The sequence below is a fragment of the Harpegnathos saltator genome, unplaced genomic scaffold (genome assembly GCF_003227715.2).
Source record: "Harpegnathos saltator strain DR-91 unplaced genomic scaffold, Hsal_v8.6 scaffold252, whole genome shotgun sequence".
Classification (NCBI taxonomy): domain Eukaryota; kingdom Metazoa; phylum Arthropoda; class Insecta; order Hymenoptera; family Formicidae; genus Harpegnathos; species Harpegnathos saltator.
Window position 1 is genome coordinate 729,814 of NW_020230042.1, and position 27,146 is coordinate 756,959.

Genomic DNA, 27,146 nt, shown 5'->3' on the forward strand with positions numbered 1-27,146 from the left:
AGCACGTGTCAAGATTGAAGTCTAGATAGAACGGCAAACGCAGTCGTTAGCACGTGTGTGACAGTAGGAGACTTGCTGGATTCACTCCGAAGGATTCCGTTAAACTGTCAAGGACGCCCGCGACTTTTTCTCGACGCGAATCTTCAATCAGGGATGAAAGATATTTTACATATATACACTCCATTCCGTCCGTCGTGAGAATGAAGCCGGTTTCTTTCCGAGGAGGACTCTTTTACTTTATACACACATACGGTGCGATCGTAAGCACAGCGAAATGTAAACTTTGCAGGTTTACCGGTCGTGCGAAATTTACAAGTACCATTCTGTACAGAACATGGGGCTTCGAGTTGTGAGGATCTAGAATCGTGAACTACGGGATTTACGGACGGAGAAAATTTTTTACTTTCACTTTGCATCCAACAGTGATAACGGGCTACGGGAATCTGGCGGAATGCTCCGGAGTGCCGTGAAAGGATAACAGTCATCGACAGTATGATGATATTGTGCTGCAGACATACCGATAAAAAAGAATATATGAATATAAAGATTTGTGTTCGAGATATATATGTATATGCGTGTATATATAATATATATAAAAACAGTACAGAATAATATAATAATAATAATAATAACGATAATAATAATAATGATAATGATAATAATAATAATATAATAAACGGTATAGTTTCGTATAATATAGTAATAATAATTATAATAATTTATAAGTTAAAAGTTACTCATGACTGGTCTGTATGGCCTCCTTGAAGTTAGTACTCCACTTCCAGCCATACTAAAAAATTAATATTATTTTCACTATCTGTTAGGCTATGTAACTCGCTTCTTAATTCTTGTCTTTTCTTTTTTTTTTTCTTTCTTTTGCTTATTTAACTTTTTACATTTACACATATTTAACTCTTTCACTTTTTTCTCTTAATTTTCTTTCACACACAGCTTTACGTTCGAATATACAATAGCTTGCGTAACCCGCGTCGCTCGTGATTCTTCCAAGACAAGTGCGGAGAGGGCTTCGGCAAGAGAGCCTCTCTCGTTACGCTCGTTATCAGAGACGCGTCTGATCGTCCCGGCAAACGACGAGATCGTCGAACGGTTGCCGGTCGAACAGCCGACGTGACGGATTACGATGCCCGTAGACAAAAAAAAGAGAGGAAGAGAGAGAGAGACTCGTCGCGACGCAGATTTCCGTCGTTAAATCACAGCTAACACTCATGAATGATCTGACAAAACATCGTCATCGGCGTCGTCGAAAACGAGAAGGATCGCGAGAGCGACCTATGCTCCATCCCGCGATACGATTTCAGCGACCCTTCACCTCGCACTTTGCGCTTCGCATGATTTTGCGAATGAAGATTTCTCTTCTCTTGTCAACACTTGCGAGATAAAACGCAAATTGCAAGATGCAAAGCCGCGTCGGTCGCATTGCGGGACAGTAGAGCAGTGCTCGCTACAATTCCGAAGGTAATTGAAGCAACGCGACGTTTGAAGAAACGTTGCATCGTCGCTCTTCAAGCAATCTTCGAATCGCTCTCGAAATGAGTTAATGACGATGAGAGACAGATAGAGAGAAAGAGAGAGAGAGAGAGAGAGAGAGAGAGAGTGAGAGAGAGAGAGAGAGAGAGAGAGAGAGAGAGAGAGAGAGAGAGAAAGGGGGTAGGGGAGAAAAGAGAAGCTCGAGACAGCCGATCCGAGCGATTCGATTCTTCCGATTCTCATGAACGATAAGCATCGACGGCTACGAATGTTTTGTCACACCATGCGCTAAATGTATAAAAAATATCTATACTATCGGGACACAGCAAACATTGAAAATATTGGTTTGTGGGTAACAGGGTGGAGGGGACCATATTACAGAGTAAGAGAGAGAGAGAGAGAGAGAGAGAGTGAGAGAGAGAGAGAGAGAGAGAGAGAGAGAGTGAGAGGAGAGAGCGAGACAGAAATAGAGAGAGAGAGAGAGAGAGAGAGAGAGAGAGAGAGAGAGAGAGAGAGAGAGAGAGACAAGTTGCAGGAGAAGTTTTTATTTTCGCCGAACATTTCCGTACGACACTGGATTTTCGGTTCGAAGAAAGACGACGAAAAATTAAAAAATGACGAAAAGCTTCGGAGAGAAGGGACATAGGTGAAGAGAGAGAGAGAGAGAGAGAGAGAGAGAGAGGGAGAGAGAGAGAGAGAGAGAGAGAGAGAGAGAGAGAGAGAGAGAGAGAGAGAGAGAGAGAGAGAGAGAGAGAGAGAGAGAGAGAGAGAGAGAGACAGACAGACAGAGACAGAGAGAGACAGAGATAAAGAGAAAGAGAGAAAAAACAAGAAAAGAGATAGAGAGAAAGAATTATTATCATATACGTTTGTGGTCAGCGTTTTAATCCCGGGAGAACGTGTAGAAGATGGCAAGAGAGGCCCGATGGTATTTCACATGTGACCAGATGGAAATGAATATGTTGCATTTCCTGGGCTGAGAGAGAGACCATCGTTACTGTGGAATGTCTGTTAAATCTTATCCATCGTGTTCTTTTCGTCATATAACGTTAACAGTGAGAGAAGATCCTGGTATGAATATTGAAAATTAAAGACCGTATCGTAGTTTCGCGTAACAATGAGATGCAATCAAATGCAAAGCGACATGGCACGATTTCGACGTATGCTGTAAGATAATCGGAGATTTAAACTGTATTGGAAGAATGCGTCCTTGCGGAATTGAGTGTCCGAAACTGCGAAGTCAAGTCTAAATATATTCACTGGATTTTGTCCTAAAAAAAAAAGAGAAGAAAAAAAACCATTTTTCTTTCTCCGTCGAAAAGTTCTGATATCTCAAAATATCCAACGGAATGATTTACAAACAAGTAATATCCCTTCAGCACTGATGTTTTCACCGAAGAAAACAATTGATATAATTGCGACAGTGTTAATTCACGCGTTTCTCACAATCAAAATAATCAAAGTCAAGACGAGTTTATTAGCATCGAAGTTATGGGACGACAGCTCGTAATAGCACGTAACAATTGTAAGTAACAAAAGTTTCATGTTTTGTTCCTTTGCTGATATTCACGAACCCACTCTTATTAATCAGACATCTCGTCTGGTATAATCCGGCTGTCAAACATTGTTTCTCTGCGGAGTAATGTGTCCTTCACATTGAGATATGCCTCACGTGAGTGACGTGAGATTTCTCAAGAAATGTGTACTCGACATAAGTGTACTCTTGTACAACGTATGCGAAGAGGCGAAGCGATCAAGCTTGATCTTATGAGAAGGTTTACATCAGATTTCATATATCGTTTTAACGATATAGTGGTCAGGATTAAGCGAACAGCAGCCGAGGACGAGGTGGATGGAATTGTGTGTCACGCGGGTTTGTTTATTAACTGGACGGTCAAAGACAACGAAAACTTTCGTGGCACTCACAGCAATCTGCCGTAGCGTTTCAAGTCAAATTATGTTCGCGCGATTTTGAAGTAGCACAATGTCTTGCCAATTTTTAATTTCATATCTATCGATATATTACGAAAATGTTGATGCTTCGCTTGATAATAATAATAATAATAATAATAATAATAATAATAATAATAATAATAATACTAATACGTAATTCAATAAAATCTTGCAACCGTACGTTAGCTGTCTCATCTGTAAATAAATTTTATAGCCCGATTACACAAACGAGAGATCTTCTTATTGCAGATATTTTTTTTTCATCAAGTCATTTTCCTCGAAATCAAGATATATATTTTTGTCATGTTTGCCTGTCAAAACCGATGATTCGATGTTAACTGACGTAGTATGTTTGTAAAACAGGCGTTGCAAAGCTTTGAACTGTTTTAGTGACGACATCGATAATTATATGTATTTCGACATATTCGCATTTTTGTCATAATGGCAAGTAACGAATTTTGCGATTACAATTGTTGATCAATTTTTCACCGCAAGTGGTATTTTCGTCGATTCGATAGCCACCTTGTCTGTTTGATTATGCCGTCGTTGTTACACTTACGGTTTTAAAAACAAGTAATCGCATTAAATATCACATCAGCGTTCCAAAACAATTCAGTGGTCTATAAACGAGTCCGGCAATCTCTTATTTAAAGATTTCCACCCTTCGTTATTTATTCGTTATTCATCTACATTTTACTCGTGCGTTTATAATCTACCGTTTCTTCGACACACGTACCACGTAGTGAGATAATTCCAACTTTTTGACTATCGGACTTGGACGAAAATATAAATCGAGCGCACTTCGAGCGAGCGTAAGCGCTATCTGTCCGACATCAATCCGTCACTAAGCTAAGCAAATCTGCTCGATTTCAGTCATCGATCTATACCGTGTTGGTCTCGCAGATTCTGCCGAGCGAAATTCAGCTCTCTGTATGAGCGGGTATGGCTTGATACCAATTTGCCGTAATGTAACGATAGAATCTACTGGCATCGGGGCGTCGGAGTACCCGCAATCCTCGAGCGCTACCCGGAACACTACAATTATACGAGAAATGCGCGCTCGGCTGCATCTTGACTTGCCCGAATAACAATATACGATATATCACTCGCTTACGCTCCGTAACGATAATACACACACGTTCGATACGTATACAATCGACGAATCGGCAGACGGGCATAATCAGACAGGCCTCATGATGCTTCTCTCGTTACCGACGCGCGGCATCTTCGCGCGTCGCGCAGCGCGACTTCACTGAGTGTCGCAAGTGTGCGCGTTCTGTCTAGACACATTGTATGTATATACAATACGCATATGACGTAGATGTACACGGGTATGCATATGTACGCAAAAGGAGAGAGAGAGACAAGTTTTACGTATATGATTATAGACATATTTATATTATGTACCAGAACAAAACTCTATATCACTCGTTTGCATGCGCTTGTTAGCAATAATGGGGGGGGGGATACGGAGTAAGCGGTGGTCGTAATGGAGAGTAGTATGTATATATATATATATATACGTCACTGCAAAATACCATGTCGGCTTACTTATGTGGGACAAGAAAGATCTACGAAGCGTGGAGTGTGGTCTCATCGACGCTCTACTTTGTTCACAGGTTGTACAGCAGATTATACAATATTGCCGTCGTGTCGAAGAGTGTTCGGTGAACGAGTTCGCAAAGGTGAAGAAAAAAGCTGCGATGGGCACACAGTCGCGTTTCCTGCCCGGAGTTTTCGTCGAGATCGCGCTTCGATCGCGCGCGATTCGTGGAACTCGCCGTGTAACTTTGCTGATCGAGCGCGGCCAAGTCTCTCTCGCGAATGTCTCCCGTGTCGAGAATTGTTACGTTTGCTGCGTTTGTATCGTTTCGGCTTGGATAGCTTGGACGTGCGATCAATCGTACGCGATGTGTGTTTTAATCATTCAAACGACGCAAGTCTGCGGTGAGGGGTACCAGGTGCCACCAGGAGAAATGTTTCGTTTCTCGAGAAAGGATCGCGCGGATTAAAAGATTCCGATTCCCCGATGTCTATCTAAATTCCTAAATCTCCCGCGAGTATATCCAAATAGCACAATCGCAATCGAAATTCTAGTCTTAAAATGAAGATTCCGCTAGAGCGACGTCCATTCCAAGCTACCGTCCGCCACTTGTCCGCGTCCTTCGTCCTCAATGGCGTACAATGCGGAAATGATTAAACGCTCGATATTATCGCCGAAGAGCGATCGACTCGTTAAGGAAATCGGTGGCCTGTGTCCGCTTTCCTCGTTTTCCTCTGCATTCTCCGCGGACTTTTGCGCATCATTCGCCTATTTCACAATTAGGAATGTTCTATCGCTCTCTGGAGCATAGCTCGCGGTATTAGCGAGAATATGGTACATTTCTCCTGGAGAACGTATCACGGCCGCGTTAATTCGCTCGTTAAGCCGCTGATGTGCCCATCTCCTAACGAAAGCCAATGTTTCGATAATCACACGAACCAGGGCGTGTACCGTGCCACAAAATGTGTGCCGCACGACAAAATGTGCACGCAGCGAAGGAGGGAGGCACAAGGAGAGACTGCGGGATTGCGATCGTTGCGCGGTCATCGGATAAACCCGTTTATCGCGGACATCCTCGAGGCGAGCGGTTCCCATCGAAGCGCGTCGTTCGCGATCGGTCGTAGAGACGAGTCTCGATCACGCGTACTCTCTACCGGAGAGGCGTTTCGCAGCCAGGACTCGGAGAGCTTGTTTCGTCCGCCGGTCAACGGCTCCGATCAAGTCCGCGATTCGTTAATCCGAAAATGCCGTGACTAAGCCGATCTTCCCGGTTCTTCTTTTTCTTCTTCCTCGGAGGAGAGAAAGGCAGGTCGAGGAACGGATACGGATGTTCCAAGCGTAACACGTAGGACGAAGGGATGGTCGGGGAAACTTGGAGGTTACCGCATGCAACGGGTGGCGTGTGTTTCCGGATTTCGGGAGCGGGCGCGCTTTACGAGGACGGGGCGAGCGAAGAAGAAATCGGAACGGGAGAATCTGGAGCTGAGTTGGATTTCGATAGAAGGAAGATAGACAGACAGATAGATAGACAGATAGATAGACAGACAGACAGACAGACAGACAGATAGATAGATAGATAGATAGATAGATAGATAGATAAATAGATAGGTAGGTAGAGAGAGAGAGAGAGAGGGGGGGGGGGAGAGAGATGGGCAAAAAAGATGGGTAGGGAGAGAGAGAAGAGAAGAAAAGAGAAGAGAAGAGAAGAGAAGAGAGAGAAAGAGAAAAAGAAAGAGAAAGAGAGAGAGAGAGAGAGAGAGAGAGAGAAAGAGAGAGAGAGAGAGAGAGAGAGAGAGAGCGAGCGAGCGAGCGAGCGAGCGGGTTCAATGGAATGATTACCTTGGAATGTTGTGCCGTCGTCGGTGTTATCGGTGGCGTGTCCTCGGCATCTACGCTCGCTGCGTTTGGTAATCGCTGCTCTTGCACCGATGCCAAGCTAAGCAAAAGAGCAAGAAATTTCATGAGTTTCATCGTTGGAGAGGAAGACCCCGAGATCTCAACAGATCTCTGATACTGAAAGACTAGGTGCATCTTTTGTAATGCCGATGCTCGCGCAGAGTCCGATATTCTGATTGTCACGTCAAAGAATGTCAAAAGAGATGTGCGTCTGATTAATCTTAACAGGTCTGAGTCAACATTAGCGCGCCTGTCCAAGTGGCTCTTCTAGTGATCTTTTTTCTTTCCAAGCGAAGATTGTTACTCGCGGTGAAAGGTTTGTAAACTCGTGGTGTATCGCATCTCAACGATATCTCGATTGCGAGGGGGTCGTACCGTTTGAGCGTCACGAGTGTACCGGTGAGTTTCTTGCAACGCCTCAACGCAGACTCCAGTCGTTCGGGTTCTTCCTTGAGGAACTTCTCCTCGCGCACCACCTTCTCCATCTCGGAGCTCAGCAGACCCTTCATGCCCTCCTGCAGACTCGGGAAGCGCACTTTCAAGTCAGCGACGGTTTTGCTGGAAGAAATAACGTCCACTTATAGTCATCGAGTCGAACGATCGAGTCATCTAATGACCGAAGTGATATGAAACTCGCGGGTGTAACGCGGAGACAGCCGTCCGCGTTATGACGCGGCGACTGACGTGTGCAACGACAGCGTTTCGTTCGTCGCGGAATCGACTCTATCGAACGAGCGCTCGGCTTACCTGGATTTACTCAATATTAAAGCCATGTTCTCCACATCCGACATATTGACACGCGTCTTTCTATTGATCACATTGCCGCGAAGCTCCTCCACGGTGCTCTCCAGCTCGCTGAAATTCGCAAACGTTCGTCAGCCACTGCGCGACTTATTCTCGCCGCCGAACGGAGATACTCACGTGAGATCTTTTTCCAGCCTTATCATCTCCTGCTTGTAGAGATCCTCTTCGCGGCTCAGTCGAATCTTCTCCGCGTCCCCGGCCGTCCAAGCCGCGTCTCCGCCCGATAATAGCATAGCCCTGCGTATGCAAACCGTCAGTTGGATCAGTCGAATTTCGAGGATTCGTCGATTCGAAGGATCCACGAGCCATCTCGCAATTTCCACCATTCAAGGACAATGTCCGACAAATAATTCGGAAGCGATAATCAGTAATAATTGTGTGTAATTTGCACCGATAAAAATTCTCTCTTCCTCGCGCTTGATGCGCGCAAGCCTCCGTCCGGGCTTCCGTCGCGTCGAGCCGTTTTCAGTTCCTCCGAGTTTGCCGATAAATTGAACTTTTGCGACACTGAGAGAAAAGTATATGATATTTGGAACTATAATGATATAGTCTAACTAAATTATAGTCCGAAATATCATATTTATAGCAAGTATTGCCATAATATCGGTAATAATTACGATACAGGCGTAGGCATAACCAACCATATAATATTTTTACTAAGAATATTACAGTGAGTTAAACTAAAATTATTGTATAGATACAAATAGATATAAAATACGTAGGTAAAAGTAACTCTTTTATATAGTCAATATTACCAGAATATTTGCTAAATGATGACAGATGTAATAACTATATGAATATTAAATCTCACTATATCTGTGAGTGAGAAATTACCACATATATGTGGTAAAAGTAACTAGACAATTATTTAAGAAAATCAATTGACTATATATTTGTGTTTATCCTACTATATCTTGCAGGTTTCCACGAGCTATTTAAAGTATGGTTGACGCCAAAATGAACTGTAAAATGTAGTAAGATTATAGTTAATTCAACGATATAGTTTTCTCTCTCAGCGGAGATGGCTCGTCCCCTCGCCGAGAGCGCATTCGTACTACCTGATCGTGATGAACGTGTCCCTGATGGTCTCTCGCACAGTGTGCGCCTGCGCCTGCGACATACGCCTGAGGTTCCTCACTTCCTGCCTGAGGTCCTTCGCCTTCTTCTGCAGGCCCCTCAGCTGGTTGTACATCTCCGGCGTGAGCGCCAAGTCCCTGTAGACGTACTGGCCGGCCACCAAGGCGGCTGGTTTCGGCGGTGGCGTCGGCTTGTGCCTGTCGCGTTCTGCAATCGTTCGTTCGGCAGGCGTGAGAGAGCCCCGCGTTTCTCTCGGTTTCGGCGAATTTGCGCCAACACTCAAGGATTATAAGCTCACGTCGAGCGCCTGTCTCCTTCACCGTGCGAACGACGTACCGCGGGGAATCCGGAGCAGCGAGCAACGCCTCGTGGCGAACGTCCCACGAGCGAACGATGTAACGAGTCATTGAAAAAAAAAGGAAAGAAAAAAGAAAAAAAAAAGAGAGAAAAAAAGTAGAAGCAGAACGAGAAGCAAAAAGCTAAACGCCGACGGAGTCGACGAGGCGCGGCGCGCGTTTCTACTCGGAGTCTCCGGTTGCAATCAACTCCGAAACCATTAAACGAAATCGGGACAGCCGTCTATCTTTCCTGCATTTTTCCTGCGGCCAAAGGCGAGCAGGTGCGTAGCCCGGATGCGACAGCCCCCATGCGCTGTATTTCGCTTCGCCCGAGAAGCGGAGCTTGCGCGAAAGGCGCGGCCCGATTGTGTGAACGCGCGGAAACGAACCGCCGTTTCGAGCAACATGGCCGGCGCGCGCGGTAGCTCTGAAATCGGCTGATTAGATTTGACGTTCGCCGCTCGTTGCCGCGCCGTGATCGATGTCCCGCGCGGCGCGGCGCGACAGTTTCGCACGATGGAAGAGCGGGCCCGGTAATGAGAGGACAGGGCGGTTAAACGGCTCGGCGACGACACAATTTTACTGTCACTTTTATTGGCCGCGGTTTGATTGGGCGGATGACGAAAGGCAGGAGAGCGGAAGAGCAAAGGACACGACGGATGGCCTAACTGGCGGATGAAAATATCGCCGCTGATGCTTCAAATGGAGAAGAGGACCGGGTGCGTGGTGGTATGCGTGATACGTCCCGCTGTGCGCTGTACGTGAGTGATTCGTGAATGATGAGTTCACTCCGTAAACGACGCCGGAATAATGTGTGCACACAGAGAGAGAGAGAGAGAGAGAGAGAGAGAGAGACCGGCCGGCGTGACAGCCTTGAGCTCATACCGTGAGTTATACCATTTTACCGAGGTGTCCCACAAGGAACACACAACACCCTGCGCCCTGCGGAGAAGTCTCGGCCAGGCCTCACGCGTTGGGGCTGTTACACGCTGGTTTGTTGCCGGTGCACGTCGAAGTTATCCGATGCGACCTCTTTCGCGACCGGAGCACTCTCGCGCGGGAGAGAACGAATTCACGACGCGGCGAGCCGCGCCGCGACAAATGTTCCGCGGGACGCGATGCCATATGAAGCGATCTCATGATACGCGCGACAGTGAGAGACAGGCGACGTCGTTCCGGCGGGACAAATAAAAATATCCGCCCCGGCGACCGAGAATTGGACCGAGAATAAAGAATGAATTTAGGACCGAGGAGCGAGTATTGTCGCGACGCTCTTTTCGCGCGATCGGCGTCTGATATGCTGGCGTGACGTATTGCTCCGTCTCTGAAGAAGAGAGGAAAGAGAGAGAGAGAGAGAGAGAGAGAGAGAGAGAAGCATTTTGCGCGAAGGATGAGAACATCGAACAAACCCGGAGAATATATTCGTCAGAAATGTCTCGTGAGAAACAACGCGACGCGACGCGTGGATTGTCCCGCGCGGAGAGACGCGTGATGTCCGCGAGATAAGTTGATCGTTCGCGAAAAATGCGATGACATATGAAGGGCACGTAGAAAAGGGCACAGTCTCGCCTCCATCATCGGTCGATGTTACTTAGAGTACCGATCGAAAGCCAGGAGAGAGAGAGAGAGAGAGAGAGAGATGCCTTCCATTGGGAGATGAGACGTGAATTTTTCTCGTTTGAGTTGTGATTCTTCTCGCGCGATACAATTTCGAGGAGAGGCAGAAAAAGAGAAAGAGGAAGATGCTGAACTCTCGATTCATCGAGTGAACGTCAACACTCGCTATTGCCGAGCGCGACATTTTATGGGAGTAACCTCCGTGAGATTGACACTTTATGCGATTTCGATGAATTTTACATAAAAAAAAGGCATGCGCTTTCTCTCTCTCTCTCTCTCTCTCTCTCTCTCTGTCTCTATGTACAGCGCTTGATTAACTCGTTACTCGTTATTTCCCCGTTCCGCCTGGACTAAACCTCCTCGCACGGCATACCTTGAAAATCGATTTATATGGAAACGAACACATTAATCCGTGTAATCCTAGCTACGTCGACGTGCAACGCTCGTCTCGGCTTTTATTTGAAAGTGGACTTACAATTTTCCGGTGCCCTCCATACAGTGTCGCCCCAGGGCGGACGAGGAACACAAATCAATAAGACACAAGAGCTCGAAACGGAACGACGGAAGAAGATCGTATCAAAGACTTGGAACGACGCTGATTACGAGTAACACACAAACACGGTGGACACAGCGTGAGACACATAAGGGAGAAGCGTTGACACCGAGACTGGAACTGTTCGAATCGTGCGTAACATCCACCAGCGTTCGAGCCGCTGCCATCCCGCAGCGATCCCGTTACCGCCATTGCATGGAAAAGTATATTCCTATATTTCGTGCTTGAGGACACGGATATTTTACACTCTGAGAGAAAAAGTTACAACTTTTTAACGAGAAAAGGAGAAATTTATCCGAAAAAGAGCAACGTGTAATGTAATAATAATAATAATAATAATAATAATAATAATAATAATAATAATAATAAATAACAACTGATGTGTTGGGCATGTTCGAGCAGACGCGCAGGTGCTTCCAACAGTTCCAGTCCTAATAGAGAAACACGGGGAAAGCTTTACCTTGCGACGACATCCTCGGCAACGTGGAGGATTTGATTGCCGGTTTCGTAGGTTTTGTGTCCGCTAGTCGTGGTAGGCATTGCAGAATCGTACGAGAAGGTGTTAGAGATTATTGCGTTAGTATTCGTTACCGCGAGAGGATCGACATTCTGTCATAAATATCCATTCACTCTCGGGAGACCTTCTTTCGATTAGACTGAATTTTCTTAACAACTATAAGTAAGTAACCCTCGCGACTAGAGCACGCTCATATTCGACACTTGTTGTAGCATAACGGAAACTGACGGAGAAACAATATCCAATCGGGCGAATATCCAATGCTGCCGCGTATCGCCAAAAACAATTTTTCGTTTAGAATTGTTAGTTAGGTAGGTCTGCGTGTCGCGCAAACGCGTCGGAAAGGGAACGTTTAACGTGAGCACCGATCGGGATCGAGAGCGTGAATCACGCGGGTACTTTGCAAGATTTGGAAAAAAAGAAAAGACAGCAATACAGATTCCGATAATTACAGGCCGTGTCTACTCGCGGCGGTTTCAATCGGCATCGAATGCCTCGAATGCGTCCCTCGATAATATCCCACGGCTGCAAATCTGTAAATCCGATTTCTGCTCGAGCTCCTTGCGAAACGTTCAATTGCACTATTCGATATTCCGTGTCGTATTGTTTCTCGGAGCTACGCTACGCAAGTTTTAGCGTTTCAGCAAGAAGAGATCGGTATTGTCGTCACGACAGGATAAACAGTCACGCCGATTGAACGGACGTCCTCCTGTCCATCCTGTTTGTCTGTGTGCGAGCACAGGAACCCGTTCGAGTGAGAGAGAGAGAGAGAGAGAGAGAGAGAGAGAGAGAGAGAGAAAGAGAGAGAGAGACAGAGAGAGAGAGAGAGAGAGAGAGAGAGAGAGAGACAGAGAGAGAGAGAGAGAGAGAGAGAGAGAGAGAGAGAGAGACAGAGAGAGAGAGAGAGAGAGAGAGAGAGAGAGAGAGAGAGAGAGAGAGAGAGAGAGAGAGAGAGAACAAGTAAACCGGAATTTTAGCATCTACATTCGTCCGACTTCGCCGAAATGAGAAGAGAAATTTCTTTACTTCACAGCGGAGCCGCCGTAAAGTAAAAAGTTTTCTCGTGCGCGAGACGCGCTGCGCCGCTCTAATGCTCGGATAAACGTCCTACCACTTCCTCGACGGGTATTCTAACGACATGTAACTCGGTCTATTCTGGCCTTACAGCGTGCTTAGCATAAGTTTTGCGTTTTACGTGACGTGCGCTTAGCCGTTACCTGCATGTTGCGGGGAATGCTGTTTAGGGGAGTTCATGTCTGGTGGCTCGTCACTGAAGGACACTGACTTTTCAAACGACACCGACTTGTCTGGAATAGATGTTGATCAGCATATTTTTGCGTGGTAAATGTGCGTCAAGCGTAAGAAGCGTAATACGTAAAACGTGTGCCCGCGTTTTCGGCCCGGACGGTTCTCGATAGAGTGTGCGCGACACATGTAGGGGCGAAGCCAGCCTCGGCTTTAGGAGCGTAAAAGTATATACTCGATATATTATTCCCCTTTTCTCCCCTTTTCTCGCTCGCTCATTCTCATTCTCAATTGGACGTCGTCGTAAGAAAGAAAGAAAGAAAAAAAAAAACAAAGAAAAAGAAACGGAGATGAAGTTGAAAAGTCCCAGAAAGCGGTCGCAGAGTTGTAAGACAAGAGTTTTCCTGTTCCGCCGCGATTCGAGTTAACTTCGGAAGTTGAATTGGTTTCGGGATATTCCGATTAGCGAGATCGCGTGGGACATTATTTTGCAACCTCTAATCTCGGAGTAAACCGTTGCTCTGGATTACCCCTAAGGCCGGCGCTGGCTTAAACGATCGTGGAATTGCGGAGACCTTGGCGTGTGCATCGTGCAAACAAAAATCGAAGCTGATTGCAGGAAATATGGCGTGTCGTGAGAAACGGTCGACCGAGTGAATTGGCCTTTTCAGGGCGGCATTTCAATGGAACGGAAAACGAAAAGGAAATCAACGGAGGGGCGAAACCACGCATAATCATAGGCGATAAGTGGACGGAAGGTAATCACGAGCGTTCAAACTTAATGGCAGTTCGAAATTTACTCGCGAATCTCGATACCCGGACTTATCAATGGATTTATCGCAAAACCAAGGAGGCGTTTCGCTCGAGTGCGAACGGTGGGGGTGATGTGAGAGCGTGATTATGCGGCGGTGATAACGAGATAAGAAGATAAGAGGCGGTGATGCAGCGAGAAAAAGAGAGAGAGAGAGAGAGAGAGAGCATTTGGACAAGTGCATGTAAGAAAGAAACATATATTGAAGCGCACCTTTGCCTAATTTTGGCGGTTTAACGTCAGTCCTTAAGTACGAGTCATCTGTAACGGCAGGTTGAGACACTTGAATTTTAAAGGATACGCGCTTTATTAACGGCGATAAAGATAAAGACAACGTTAAAAGTATACATATATATATATATATATATATATATATGTGTGTGTGTGTATATATGCGTATAGATATGTATATAAAGATGTAAAAATAGATCAAGTGACCGTAATATACATATATACATATATAAATGTGTATATATATATATATATATATATATATATATATATATATATATATACGTATATATATGTATAAATATAAGTAGCGGTAATACAGTGATTCGGAGGTGAATAGAAGATAGAAGAAGATGAGAGAGAGAGAGAGAGAGACACACCTGGCAGTGAGGCAGAGCTGGAGCTAGAGTGTTTGTCGAACTCATCCCCGGCGCCTGGTGTGTGCGTTAGTCGGAATAACAAAGCAGTTGTACAGCAGGGTTTCAGGAGAGTTCAGTCCGTGAGGCTACATCGCCGGGCAACTATATGACCCCCGTCGAAAACTACGCTAATCAAACTCAACGTCCTCAAATATGGCAAGCTTGCAGCACGAAAGTTTTTCTTTTGCAGATACGCGAGCCGCGTGGAGAGCCGGTGGACGCGATTTAACAAAATCGATTTTACGAGGCTCTGATGTCATTCCGTCCCTGATCGTGCGCCATCCGTTTTTAGATTCCGTCAAACATTATTCGGTCGGAATTTGTTGACAATACGCGGCTGCATTGTAGCGGCTTTAGTTGTTCGCGCATCGAGTGCAGAATTGAGCAAGTTGCGTCGAAAAGTTGAGAAAAGTTGAGTCGACTCCATCTCTCAAAATGTCTCGCGATGAACAGGGAACAGTTGAGTCGCGTGTACAATTATGGGATATCAGATTCGATCGCGCTCGCAATGACCGAGACTGCTATATAGTTCTCCATTGCGGAAGATTTGCATCAACGACGTCATCGAATTTGCCTAAAACATGCAAAGACTACCCGGCTTATGACGTTTCGCGTAACACTCGCGCTTGCTGCACTGTTTAATTATCAAGAAATTAATGCCGTCGCGCTCGCGATATCGATGCGCATTCCGAATATGGCGCTGTTTAGCGATACACCCGAATATTCTGTAGCTTTCCGTGCGGTTTTGAAACACTGGAAACGCTGGATATGACATATGGCATATTGTTGCTGGCGCGTAGCTCACGGCATAAAATCTTCCAATATACATGTATAGCCGCATGTATGTATGCAATATATATATGTATGCACGTTTATATCTAAGGTTGTGTCGTTTCGGTGAATTTTAGCTTATCCGGGAGGCGACCACGGCGTTTATCACGACTCGTAGACTGGAAACACAAAATATGCGCCACGCGGTTCCGCCAATTTTTCTTTTTGTTAGTATTAGTACGCTCTCTAAATTTTCCTTCTGTGTGATGTAACAAATTCTCTCGAACAAATTCTTTTTTCCGTCTCTATTTTTACCTTTGTCGTTTGTTCCTCTGTCTTTCCTATATAGCTATATATATACGATTTCGGCAATACAGCGATCGTTCGATAATTTTTGCGAAAGATGACTCGTCTGGCGCTTACTTCTCCTTTCTTGAATTCTTGAATTATTAAGATGTCATCGTAAATACTTCAACACGGCGGTCTGATAAAAGTGTCGACGTGATCGCCCGATTATTAACTGCTAGTTATCGACTATCGACCCCGATGCACTTCCGGCGTGATGATATTACTAAGAACCGTAGTTTCGAGATGACTGAAAGTGGTCGAAAGACGATGAAGTGGATGGATGAACAGGCACGGATGAAACGGACAGATGAATATTAGTAGAGACTACTTAGTGTGAGGTCTAGCAGTCTCGTATGCTTCCTAGCTGAAACTATCTTGGTGAATTAAGTGAAAATGCGCTAATTCTTCTGTAAAATAAGCAATGAAATGTTTGGAGGGAAATTAACAAAGAGCGACATCGCTAAAACGCGTGTCGATTGTCTTCGGGACAAAAAGTCCCAGTATATTAAACTACGACGACAGAGTTGCGTGAAACTTGTGTTGTAAGAACAGCAAGAACAATTTAATCGGCTTTCATTGAACTTATCTGCAATTGAGGGAGCGACCGCTGATTAGGTGAAGAGATTTTAGTCCTTTTCTTTTCTTCCTTTTCAAGTGTTCAAGAAATTTGTGTATTAGTTTTTTGGCTGCCTGATGTCTGGGTGTTGACGATCTTTCGCAACACAGAAATATAATTTCTACAGAGATAAAAATGATCAATTTTTCCACTATCGTTTCTTTATCGTCGTCAAATTGTTACAAAAAGATCGCGCCAAATTGCAGATGATTTCTATGAGAAATCAACGAAACGTTTAATTTATCCCCGTTACATTCGAGTGGTTATCGTCTCGTGTTATCGTGAATGAAAAAAAACGAAGTAACCAAGGAAAATGCTGTTACTGTGACAGTGAAATGGAAAGTATAGAAGGAAACCCAGAGAGAGAGAGAGAGAGAGAGAGTGAAGCCGCGGGAGTTTTATGGAAAACGTACCTGCGGCTCTTGTGTAGGGATCACGTCCTGGTGGGACTTGCAAGTACTCTCGCGGCGAAGGACTGGTGTGCGGGGCGTGCGTCAGAGCTTTCTGCACGAGTCCGGTCAGGTTGGCCAGTTGTCTCTCCATGTGCTCCACCCTTATCCTGTGTGACAAATAATTCTCGGTCAGGGAATGGAGTAACGAGCAACTTAGCGACGTTCGTCGCTCTAAAAGTGGAGACAGTTACGAGCTCATTTTCTCTTTCGACGGACAGCATAACATTCGAGATAGATTACAGTCACTTTAAGTAAATACCTATTGCACATATCGCGGCACATTGCCGTCGAATAATTTCGTGCGTCGAAGTGAAGTGAAGTAACGTAAGCTGTGTCAAATACGTGAATAGAAAGACTGTCTTGTTTTCACTGTGACGGACGTGAATTGATATCGGCCGGAATCGGAATGGCGCTCGTTAAAGCGCACGAAAAAAGATTATCCGCGATTATAAAATACTGAGAATCGTGTCTCGCTGTTTTGGCTCTTAGTTCCCTCGTCTCAGTCTCAGGCACAAATAATGTAACGCGCGCGTAATTTATTGCGAATATATAAACTGACGGATAAATATTATTTGTAGAACGATTCGATTACCAATGCTTCCGAAATCAAATGAGATTTTGTGCGAAACTCTCTTACTAACGACATTATAATACTGATGATGAATATGATTGTGGTCAGCTGAATATCATGTAACGACGATATAAAATGACGATCGCAATGGAATTGTGCGATTAGTTTCGCGTAAAAGAGAGAATACAATGGTATATCGAGCGAGCGATTAACGATATTAAATGAACGATACACATCTCATACGTGTACATCGCGTGTGTTTCTTTCGAACTCGTCTCTCTGCGCACATTTAATCAATAATATATTTAACTCAGCGTCTACTTGTTACTGTTAATCCAATGGCACGATTAATGGCACCATTTGACCTAGACGAGCGAGACATTGTGTGTGTGTGTGTGTGTGTGTGTGTGTATGTCACGACATACTAACAATAAAAATAGAGACCACAGACTCTGTACAGATCCATTTTCACCGGGAGTTTCACGTGAAACGACTCTCGTCGACGCTCGAGGGTGCACCCGACACCTAAAAACTTTGTCCTCGAGCGTGTTTCCCATCCGGTGAAAATGGATACGAGTCACATAACATAACACGATGCTAATCACGTGCATCTATCGCTTCGCATGACAAGTGACGGCAGTGCCCAATCTACGTCACGGTGACAGTACGTACATAAAATCATATACAGGGTGATACATGTGTGACGTACGCGGGGCGCGTATATCAGATCGCGCTCGCAAGATGTTCGCGCGCGGCTCTCGATCAATTTCGGCTCGGATGTAATAACTTTTGCGCGTCAAGTCGCGCGGGATAAAGTAAGTTTTCGACTCGGCGATCCTGTGTGTATTCGGATATCTACGGTTCTCTCCCTCTCTCTCTCTCTCTCTCTCTCTCTAATACACCTCGTTCCATCATACGGTATCAATTCCGTCTAAAAAGTTTTCTCGCGAGCGCTGGCGAATGCCCGGCGACAGCTCCCAAACACTTTCGGCATTAACAAAGACGTATTGCAGATGAAAATCTCGAAAACGCGAGAGGGAGAGAGAGAGAGGGAGAGAGAGAGAGAGAGAGAGAGAGAGAGAGAGTAATTACGAGGCAAAGTACGGCGACACAAAAATGCACTATACAAAATTGAGAGGATTCCGCAGAGACATGAAGCCGACGATTTAGCGCTCTGCAATAGCGATCACTCGATGCAACTATACCATCCGCGAGCGGTCGTCGCAGAATAAATATCGTCGAGAATTTCACGGGATCGTCCGTCGTTGCGCGTCGCGTCGTTCATCGAATTCACTCCGAGGCGTGTATATCGATTCAATTTAGCAATTCGCCTCTGTGTCGATCTGTTTTTCACTGCGATACGCTCGACACACCCTGTATATAATCAATGCATTCTCGTCTACGATCGCTAGTCGGCATGCTGCATTCCACCGAGGGTGCAAGTTACACTTCCATTTATCATACATATTATTCGAGTCATATTGAAGATATTTACACATACAGTATATATATATACACACACACACATACACACACACACACGCATCTTGTTTTTCGAGCGATACAGAGTGTACTTGGTATTCGCGAATATAATGTACAAAACGTCCCAGAAAATACGTAGGCGTCGCGTTAAAATAGATACGATATAGATATGTACAGTGCGGAGGGATCGGGCGCGGTGCGGTGGAAAGAGAGGGAAAGGGTGAAGATCGATCCGGAAAAACGAAAAATCGGAAATAGCTCTTCGTCTTTTTTTCTTTTCTTTCCTAGTTTTAGATTCTTCGATTCCGGACAATTTTGGATTTTCTCTCTTTTCTTTGCCTTTCGCATACAGATTCGCTGAAATCGTGCCACCGATCGATCCCACTTTGCCTCGTGCGAACCCGAGTATGACCCGACGAGATTGCCAGTGGCATCTCTCTCGCGATAACTCGATCGAGATGCCCGGACATATTACGCTACAACATGCATTTGCGGGCGACTCGTTACGTTTAATAGCGTTGCCTTGCTTCGTGTAGGGAAGGAGGTAGAGCAGCGTGCGGATAATACAAATGCCTATCTCTTTTGACACGAGAAATTTTTGTCAGCAAATTCCTGCCCCTTCAAATCTCATCGAGCTCCTGATGGATGATGGAAGCTTCGCAAACAGAAATCGATTCCACTGTTCCAGTCTGATCGGCGAAATTTGATACTTCGCGAGCGTGAACGTTGCGTTTGTTCGGCATAATCGGCTTAGTCCTGAAGGGACAAATTTCTGGATCTGGATAGATAGCTATCCGCGCGAGAATTCCACAAGTTGCGTATTGAAACAGTTTGATCGCGCAACAAGAGCCGCGATAGAGACCGCGTGAAACGTCCGTGTAAATTTTGCGAATGCTGTTCGCCGGGCAAATACGCTGGAAATTCGTATCGCTTACATTGTACGAATGGGAAATAAAAATTAGCGATTGATCTGGATGACTACTATCCACTTCCTGTAATTGAGCAGCGGTGGATACCGGTCAATATTGCATTTCAACATCCAAGCTCCAAACCGTAATTTTATAGCACAGAAATATTCCGATCCTCCATCCGATCAGTGCGATATATGACTTTTGCACGAGATTCTGCCGTCGTCCGGCACAAACGAATAGGCTATTAATCGTATATTAACGTTACCATGGAAACGACGGAAGACGTGATCGACGATCGTTTCGTACTTGCAAGTAATTCCTGTCGCGGCGAAGGAATACGTTTCTCAATATTTATTAATTTTCAGCGTCTATCACAAAACATGAAGCTCTGTGCATGAAATGAAATGCTATATAATTCAAATTCATTCGTCCTTAAGAGAAGAGAAAAGAGAATCTTCCGTGTACGAAGCTCCATTTCCTTACACATCTCGCTATTAATTGCGCAGCGAAATTTCGCTTTAGATCTCACGATCACCCGCCGAGAATGAATAGACAGACGCTCGGCTTATGATCGTTTCCAGCGTGAAGGAAATTCGCGTCTCGAGCGTGCGCGCGCGTTTTCTCGTCGTTTCGCGGCTGCCGCGGCTCACTATTCGTCAACGTCAACAATCACGTGCAAACGTACCTATCCCCGCTTCAGCGGCGAATCCAGCCCAACAAAGTGGCAAAGTGGAATTACCTGAAATGTCTTATTTTCTAAGCTGGGTGGCGCGACTTTCTCTGTTCATTATTTAAGGAAGCTCTAGCCGCCGAGACGCGGCTCGTTGTTTGTCAGGATCGACCGACATTGAAATGAAATCGTAATGAGCGGAAACGCGAGCGCGAGCGGATCCCCACCCTTGATTACAAGCGAAAACCACCGAGGCATTTTTCGCTCGGGCTCGGGGGAGGGACCTCGGGGGAGACTTTTGCCAACGCGAAATCCCGGATTCGCCGCTGTTACGCGTTCCGGGGGCTCGCTTCGAAACGACACTCGTGCAACTCGTACTCATTCGCAAGCATCCAGCCAGAGCCAGCCATCTAGTCAGTCAGTCAGTCAGCCAGCCAGCCAGCCAGCCAGCCAGCCGGTCGTGGCACGGTTTTCGCCAGCGGTTTCCATTCTCTCCCCCTTTCTCTATAAATATATCCCTCTATCTTGCTCTCTCTCTCTCTCTTGCTCTCTCTTTTCTTTTCTCTTTCACATTTCCTTTTATTCCGCAGGCAGGCAGGCAGGCCTCTACGCAAGACAAACACGCAGGCGACAGAGTGTGTGTGCGTGGGTGCAGTACCGAGTAGCGTCGTAGCTCTGTCCGCCGGGTGGCAGAGGGGGTGGTGCACCCGGAGGAAACGGGGACCGCGGGGGACCAGACGGCGGACGCCCCGGTGGTTTCACGCCGTAAAGGCTGTACGATTCCTCCAACAGCTCCGTATCGCTGCACCACCCACAACAGACATACACATCCACGCTATCAGACATCTAACTGGCGGCGGTTGTGCGGAGACCAGACGAGGGTCGGTCGCACGGAAGGTAGGACGACGGGGGAGGGGGGGATACGGTGGTGGTGGTGGTGACGGAGACGACGACAACGATGTCGTTTTGCTCGTACAGGGGTTGCTCGCGACCACTGGCGGGAGAGAGGGTGCTGGGAGGGTTGGGAGCTAGCTTCCGGTCGAACAGAGTTTATTCAGTCGGATTGTACGAGGTGCGCGAGGAAAAGCGCCGCTGAATTTACGACGTCTTGCGACAGACGAGACATAATATGAGGGTAAGGGATGGTAAGGGAGGGAGTGCTGGAAAGGTAATCGGCGTGGGCTTTGACCCTTCGCACACACTCCGCTCCGTGTTCATAATCGGTGATTAGCCGAGATTCCGAGCGATCTACGCGCTGAAACGATCTCGAGTCGACTCGAGTAAGAGTGATGGAAAACCACGACCGCTTGGATTTATGAGACTGAAAGTAGAACGGTTTTTACGTCACGCTGGTGATTCCTATCTCTTTGGGAGAGACCACGGGGTTTGTCCCAAAGTCTCTGAAAATCTCTGTCGCAGTTGCTCTTTTCACGAAGCGATAATGTTTCATATGTTTCTGACGCCTCTTCGGCGCGATTCGCCGAATTTACGCGAACATCGTTCGAGGTGCAGAGAGCGTGAACGAGGAGCGTGAAAGAGGTGGTGAACACAACAGCGGGGGTGAGGGGGGGGGGGGTGAGGAGCAATTGAAGAAACGCAAGCTGGTAAATAAATATTTAATTATTGAAACAAGTTGTCGCGCGAGTTAAGGGGGAATTTTTTCGCCCTTACATCCGCCCTTGTGTGCCCACGAGAGCGGATGTAACGGATGTTCTCTCGCGTTATGCGAAAATTACACGTTAACAGAATCCATTGTTATACCTCGAGATGTGTTATTAAAATTGTTTGGTCAAGAGCGTCGAGTAAATACGCGGCTAATTGACACGCGCTGGTTGATTTAATCGGGAATATAATTCGCTGCAACGGAGCAATGTCGACGGCTGTATGTGTGTGTGTTTGTTGACAACACTGTAATCCGCCGTTTAATGCAGGCTCCGCGCTAATTCCGATATATTGATATAAAATCAAAAATATATTCTCTATACCACGGTGGCACGCTTCTCCGGTGAGCGCTCGGAAACGTCCACGTTTGGAAATACATGTCTGAAAATGTGAGTGAAATGGATTTTCACGGGATGAGACAGCCAATTCCTCGTTGCAATCGGATAAATTATACGTATAGCTGTTTCCCCTAATGGAATTCACACGCATACGCAGACTATCCCAGAGTCCCCGCATTTTTTTATCCAGGCCTCCTAGGGTATTCGCGCACAATTACTCTTGGCGAAAATATGAGGATACTCGTGGTGGTACCACGAGCAACTTTTCATTTTTTTCTACAGGCGAATGATAAAGTTTCTTTTTACGTCTTGTCGTCTCGCGTATTTCAAATCTTAAATCATAATAAATTATTTACGAGCCTCGCGCGGATAAACTTCAAGTCGATCCAGTATGCTCTGCGAATGGGAAGAAATCAACGCGTGACATCTGGGACATTCCGCGCGGTCCGAAATACGGGAATTTGTTACAACGACATCACCATCCTCTCCCTCTCTCTCTCTCTCTCTCTCTCTCTCTCTCTCTCTCTCTCTCACTCTTTTTAGTGGGGTTGCGTGCGATGGCGAGTCGTTATTCCGCGAAAGTGCGTGGAACTCCGGTTACCTGGCTTCTTCGTCGATTACGGGAGTGACAGTTCCCGAATATTGCGAGTAATACGGGTCTTCGTAGCTGCTGCCGGCGCTGTAAGGCCCGGGTGGGTATCTTCCGCTTCCGGAACCGACCCCGCCGCCGCGCTCGGGGCTGCTCATGTATCCGCTTTCGCCGTGTAGCCGATCTGTGGATATTTAGATCAGTATAATGCGTATTAGTAGAGGCTAATCAAATTCCCATGGGACCTTCTCTTCCTTGTCTTGTATACACGTTAAATATCTTTTTTCTCCTTTTTTTTTATTAGGTCAGTCGGAAAACAATGACCGATCGCTCTGCTCGGCATTCGCAAACATCGACAACACAAAGTGTTGTGTCTAGCTACTAGAAATAATATATACGTACAACAACACACTGAAATCGGTAAGTATGAGAAGTAAGGAACGAATATTTAGATTTATACATTATAATATATGTGGTTTACATTTATATCGTAATAAGAGACAACAAGGGTTTGATGGCAAAGAAACAGACTGACATCGGCGATTATTTTCCTGACAACCTGACAAGGAAGAATCGATTGCACAGATATTTGTTCGCGCGCTTTTCTTGTTCTCTCGTGAATATGATTCTCTTGATCCATGTTTTGTTATCTATGCGTGACGCTCGATGCCTCGATGGGTCTTGTGGTGCGCGAACGTGCAAATGAAATTATGATGGAGAGACCGTGTCGCAGAGGATGTCCCGATAACGAATGTGAACGAATGTCATTTATCAGTCATCGTAATGGGGAGGGGGGGGGAGAGAGGGGAGTGAGAGAAGAGATTTTTCACGATCGTGCTTCTTACGGGAGGCCCACACAATCTACGGCTCTCGAGTGACAGCGGGAGAGCGGATGAAAAATGAGGTGAAAGATGTTGCTCTTCCTATACATTATGATATCGCATAGCGTCGTACGAAGGAAACGACACACGCAAAAAGTCTCTGGAGGTTCTCAGTGGGGGAGGGAGGGAGGGAGGGAGGGGGGGGAGTCTTACAGCTCTAGTGTTGGGAATATATCGAGCTGCTGTCGCACAGCAGTTGTAGTGACTTTGCGGTCTTTCGATATCTACGTACGGATCGTAATTAATAACGTGAGGGCGAGATTCAATTTCAGGCTGGCATATCATCGAATCATTCTCTTCGGGATCGAGAGATCGCACTCGAAACGTCGAGGACAAAAATTGTCAGAGGGTGTATCGATACGAATAGAGATGCGAGAAATTTAAGACGGAGAAGTTATCAACATCGGGATAAATATACAATGTAACGAGTGAGAAGGTGAAGCGGACCACAGTAGTACTGTTTTGAATATTTCACGAGCGAATGGAAACAGTAAAAAAATATCGAATTAATAATTGAAAATTCTATTATCGCAAGCGACACATATCGGAGGGGATAAACATCGAAACAAATGATTTTTGTAATAACGCATATATATATATATATATATATGTGTGTGTGTGTGTGTGTGTGTGTAAAACAATACACGGCACGTAACAAATGCGCGTTTCCGCGCGATAGTTGGTTGGACACATGGAACAAAAGTTGAAGAAGGAATGAAACGCAACGAGAAGTTGATTACACCGGGATTTTTGCCCCCCGGATGAATTTTCGTAACAATACCCTCTCGCGCGCAACACGCCAACGTCATTTCAAGTTCGCCCCGGCGCGAATTCGAAACGTTTCAATTCCATCCGTCCATTCCCATTTATTCCCAACACTATCTCCACGGTCTCGAGGTCGTTCAATTAAAACTTGGCTCGACTCGACCGGACTAATCGTAACTGCCAATTTCAGGGATTTACCACGCTCCAAACAATCGGCCACCTTGGCTTCTCCTCATTAGCGATAGACGCAATGTCGCCATCGTTACATCACACATAAGACACACAAGGGGGGAATTTGGCGTCTCTCGATTTTACCCGCGGCTCTCTACGTGTCATTACATGCCGCGTTCGACGTGTTGTAATAATGCTTGGGCCCTTCCACAAAAGGAGCGTTCGTTTCGGTCGTTCGAAGAAAGGTCGATTAATCCGTCAGAACGGCCGATTAATCTGTACCGTGTGTCGACAAAGACTCGTCAACCAATTCTCCTGCCCGAGTTCCCGCGACGAAAGCATCGGTGAACAGCCATTGTCTCATATTGTTCGGAAAAAAAAGGAAATTCAGCAGAGAGACGAGCAATTGCATCTCGCGTCGGATGGTCGGAATTTCGTTTCGCTGCGCGCACGCAACTGGTGCGTCGCGCGCTTGCTGTTATGCTGTGAACAAAATTCACAAGCCGTACACACAGTCTACGGCGTATCGTTTTCGGGGCAAATTGCATTACGATAAAAGTCCTTAACTGAAAATCGTGTAAAACTTGCCACGGTGTGTGCGCGCGGGACAGCGCGCGGCCGCATTCGCGCGTGTGCGCGCCGCCGCTCGACCGTCATCGTTTGTCTGTAACATTCCCATGCTCGACGTCTCCTCCGCGAATTGTCTGTTTCGCCGGATCGCACCGCCAGACGGAGGAATTTGGTCCGCGAGGGCGCGCGAGTGTCGCTCTCTTTTATCTCAGCCGTCGTCTCGCGAGACATGCATCAACTCGCGTTAATTAACCGCTAACCCGGCTAACAAGTTGGTTACTTGCAGCAAGCGCGCGAGTCGTTAGTCGTTAGCCCGTTCGCGATCGCGACAGCTGATTATCACCCGTCAATTAGCCCGCGTGGAAATTATTCTATCCGCGCGTGGGAGAGAATCGTCCGCGGAAATTCACCACTACTTTCCATTACTTTCTTACAGGGACTTTCGCTCTATTTCGGGACGACGCTTTATTTCTCGAGTGCGGTTTCGACGAACGCGCGAGTGGTGCCCGCGCTGCGTTCTCCCTTCTTATCAGTTATCAGCAGCGCGCGTTATCAGAGCAGAGTAGTCCAGATGCGCGAGCGAGCGTGTCGCGGCCGTACACATCGATCGTCGCGGCGGCGGCGGCGGCGGCGGCGATCGAGCTCTGGAGTGTCTGACGAATGTTTAAGGATACTACTGACCTGGTATACTATAGAGGGAGACCGAGCTGTCTCTAGAGAAGCGCGCCGAGCCCCCGAGGCTTCCAAGGGGACTCTTACCACACTGGTAGCTGCGAAGCGGCTTGGCCGGCGGCACCCCGCCACCACCTATCCAACCATCCAAAAAACCAAACAAAAAACCAATGTACCCAGGTGCTCCGATGCGCGTCTCGCGTTGTCAAGTCGCCATCTCGCTAAGCGGTTTCGACGTTCAGTGCACATGCAGAAGTGAACAAGACACGGAGTCCCGTTCGCGCGCGCGGTTGTTGCGCGGCGATCTTCCATTCCTCCTCTCTCCTTTCCCTCCACGCGGATCTTTTTCTCGCGGGGATCTCCTCGTAAGGATTCAGCTCGTGAATTTCGCCCGCGAGTGTCCGCGAGATACCATGTTACCGTCGCGGACGGCAACGTACGACCCAAAGCCACGCAGCGCGCGATAATCCCCTTCCGCGCGGGATCGCAGAGGCGGGACGTGAAAAGGACGCGTTTTCGGATTTTCCGCGTCGGCGTTGTTCGTCACGCGATTGCCGTTGAAATTTACACGCTCGACAGCTTGTCGACTTTTACATACGTGCACTTCTCGCTCGCGTCGCAGTAGCTGAAGCGTCGGGAGAAATGCGCTTGTTCAGCGACCAACAAGCCAATAAGCGCTGCTCGCGTTCCCTGCGACAGCTTACAGTACGTCGTCCGTGCTTTATGTTCCGATCCACTTGGTCATAGCGATTCGAATCAGGACAGGCCGCGCATGATCGACCGTTCGCGCGTCACGACGGCGTCTCTTCCTTTTGGCGGCTCAGTTAGGTGGCCGCGCTGAGAGCGTTTCTCTCGCGCGACAACGCGCGCGGAGAACTCGCTCGCAACGGCGCGGCGTCGTGAACGAGGCCATCCTTTCCCTCTTCGGCGGCTAGCTTGCTGAGCGTTTTTGAGTAGTGGCTCGAATGGCGCTCGGCCGTAACTACGACTCGGTCGTAACGATCTGCGTGAACGATCGGGAGTCGGAACGACCTTGCAACATTGTTGATCGGAAACATGAAGAATGGAGAGAGCGATTGCGTGTCTGTGCGTGTGTGTGTGTGTGTGTGCGCGCGGGTGTATATATGCGCAGCTCAAGCTCAAAGCACGAGGATGTACGTGCGTCGAGAAAAATTGGTCGAGTCG

The 27,146-nt window shown here is 46.7% G+C and overlaps 1 protein-coding gene across 32 annotated transcripts in view; it reads right to left on the minus strand.

Annotated features, from left to right (window-relative positions):
• LOC105187420 (uncharacterized) overlaps positions 1 to 27,146 on the minus strand; it is a 215,875-nt gene that overhangs the window by 11,634 nt on the left and 177,095 nt on the right. For 5 of the 32 annotated variants that reach the window (XM_025299105.1, XM_025299106.1, XM_025299111.1 and 2 more), the window contains 13 exons: positions 25,971 to 26,108; positions 22,915 to 23,086; positions 20,972 to 21,127; positions 16,641 to 16,786; positions 14,454 to 14,507; positions 14,056 to 14,124; positions 13,004 to 13,093; positions 11,730 to 11,792; positions 8,743 to 8,968; positions 7,802 to 7,921; positions 7,628 to 7,735; positions 7,256 to 7,438; positions 6,824 to 6,920 (listed from right to left, as the gene is read on the minus strand). In XM_025299105.1, coding sequence (XP_025154890.1) covers positions 6,824 to 6,920; positions 7,256 to 7,438; positions 7,628 to 7,735; positions 7,802 to 7,921; positions 8,743 to 8,968; positions 11,730 to 11,792; positions 13,004 to 13,093; positions 14,056 to 14,124; positions 14,454 to 14,507; positions 16,641 to 16,786; positions 20,972 to 21,127; positions 22,915 to 23,086; positions 25,971 to 26,108 — 1,622 coding nt within the window. Of the gene's footprint in view, positions 1 to 737; positions 791 to 6,823; positions 6,921 to 7,255; positions 7,439 to 7,627; positions 7,736 to 7,801; positions 7,922 to 8,742; positions 8,969 to 11,729; positions 11,793 to 13,003; positions 13,094 to 14,055; positions 14,125 to 14,453; positions 14,508 to 16,640; positions 16,787 to 20,971; positions 21,128 to 22,914; positions 23,087 to 25,970; positions 26,109 to 27,146 lie in introns of all 32 variants that reach the window. The other 27 variants (XM_025299132.1, XM_025299135.1, XM_025299133.1 and 24 more) reach the window with 26 other exon arrangements.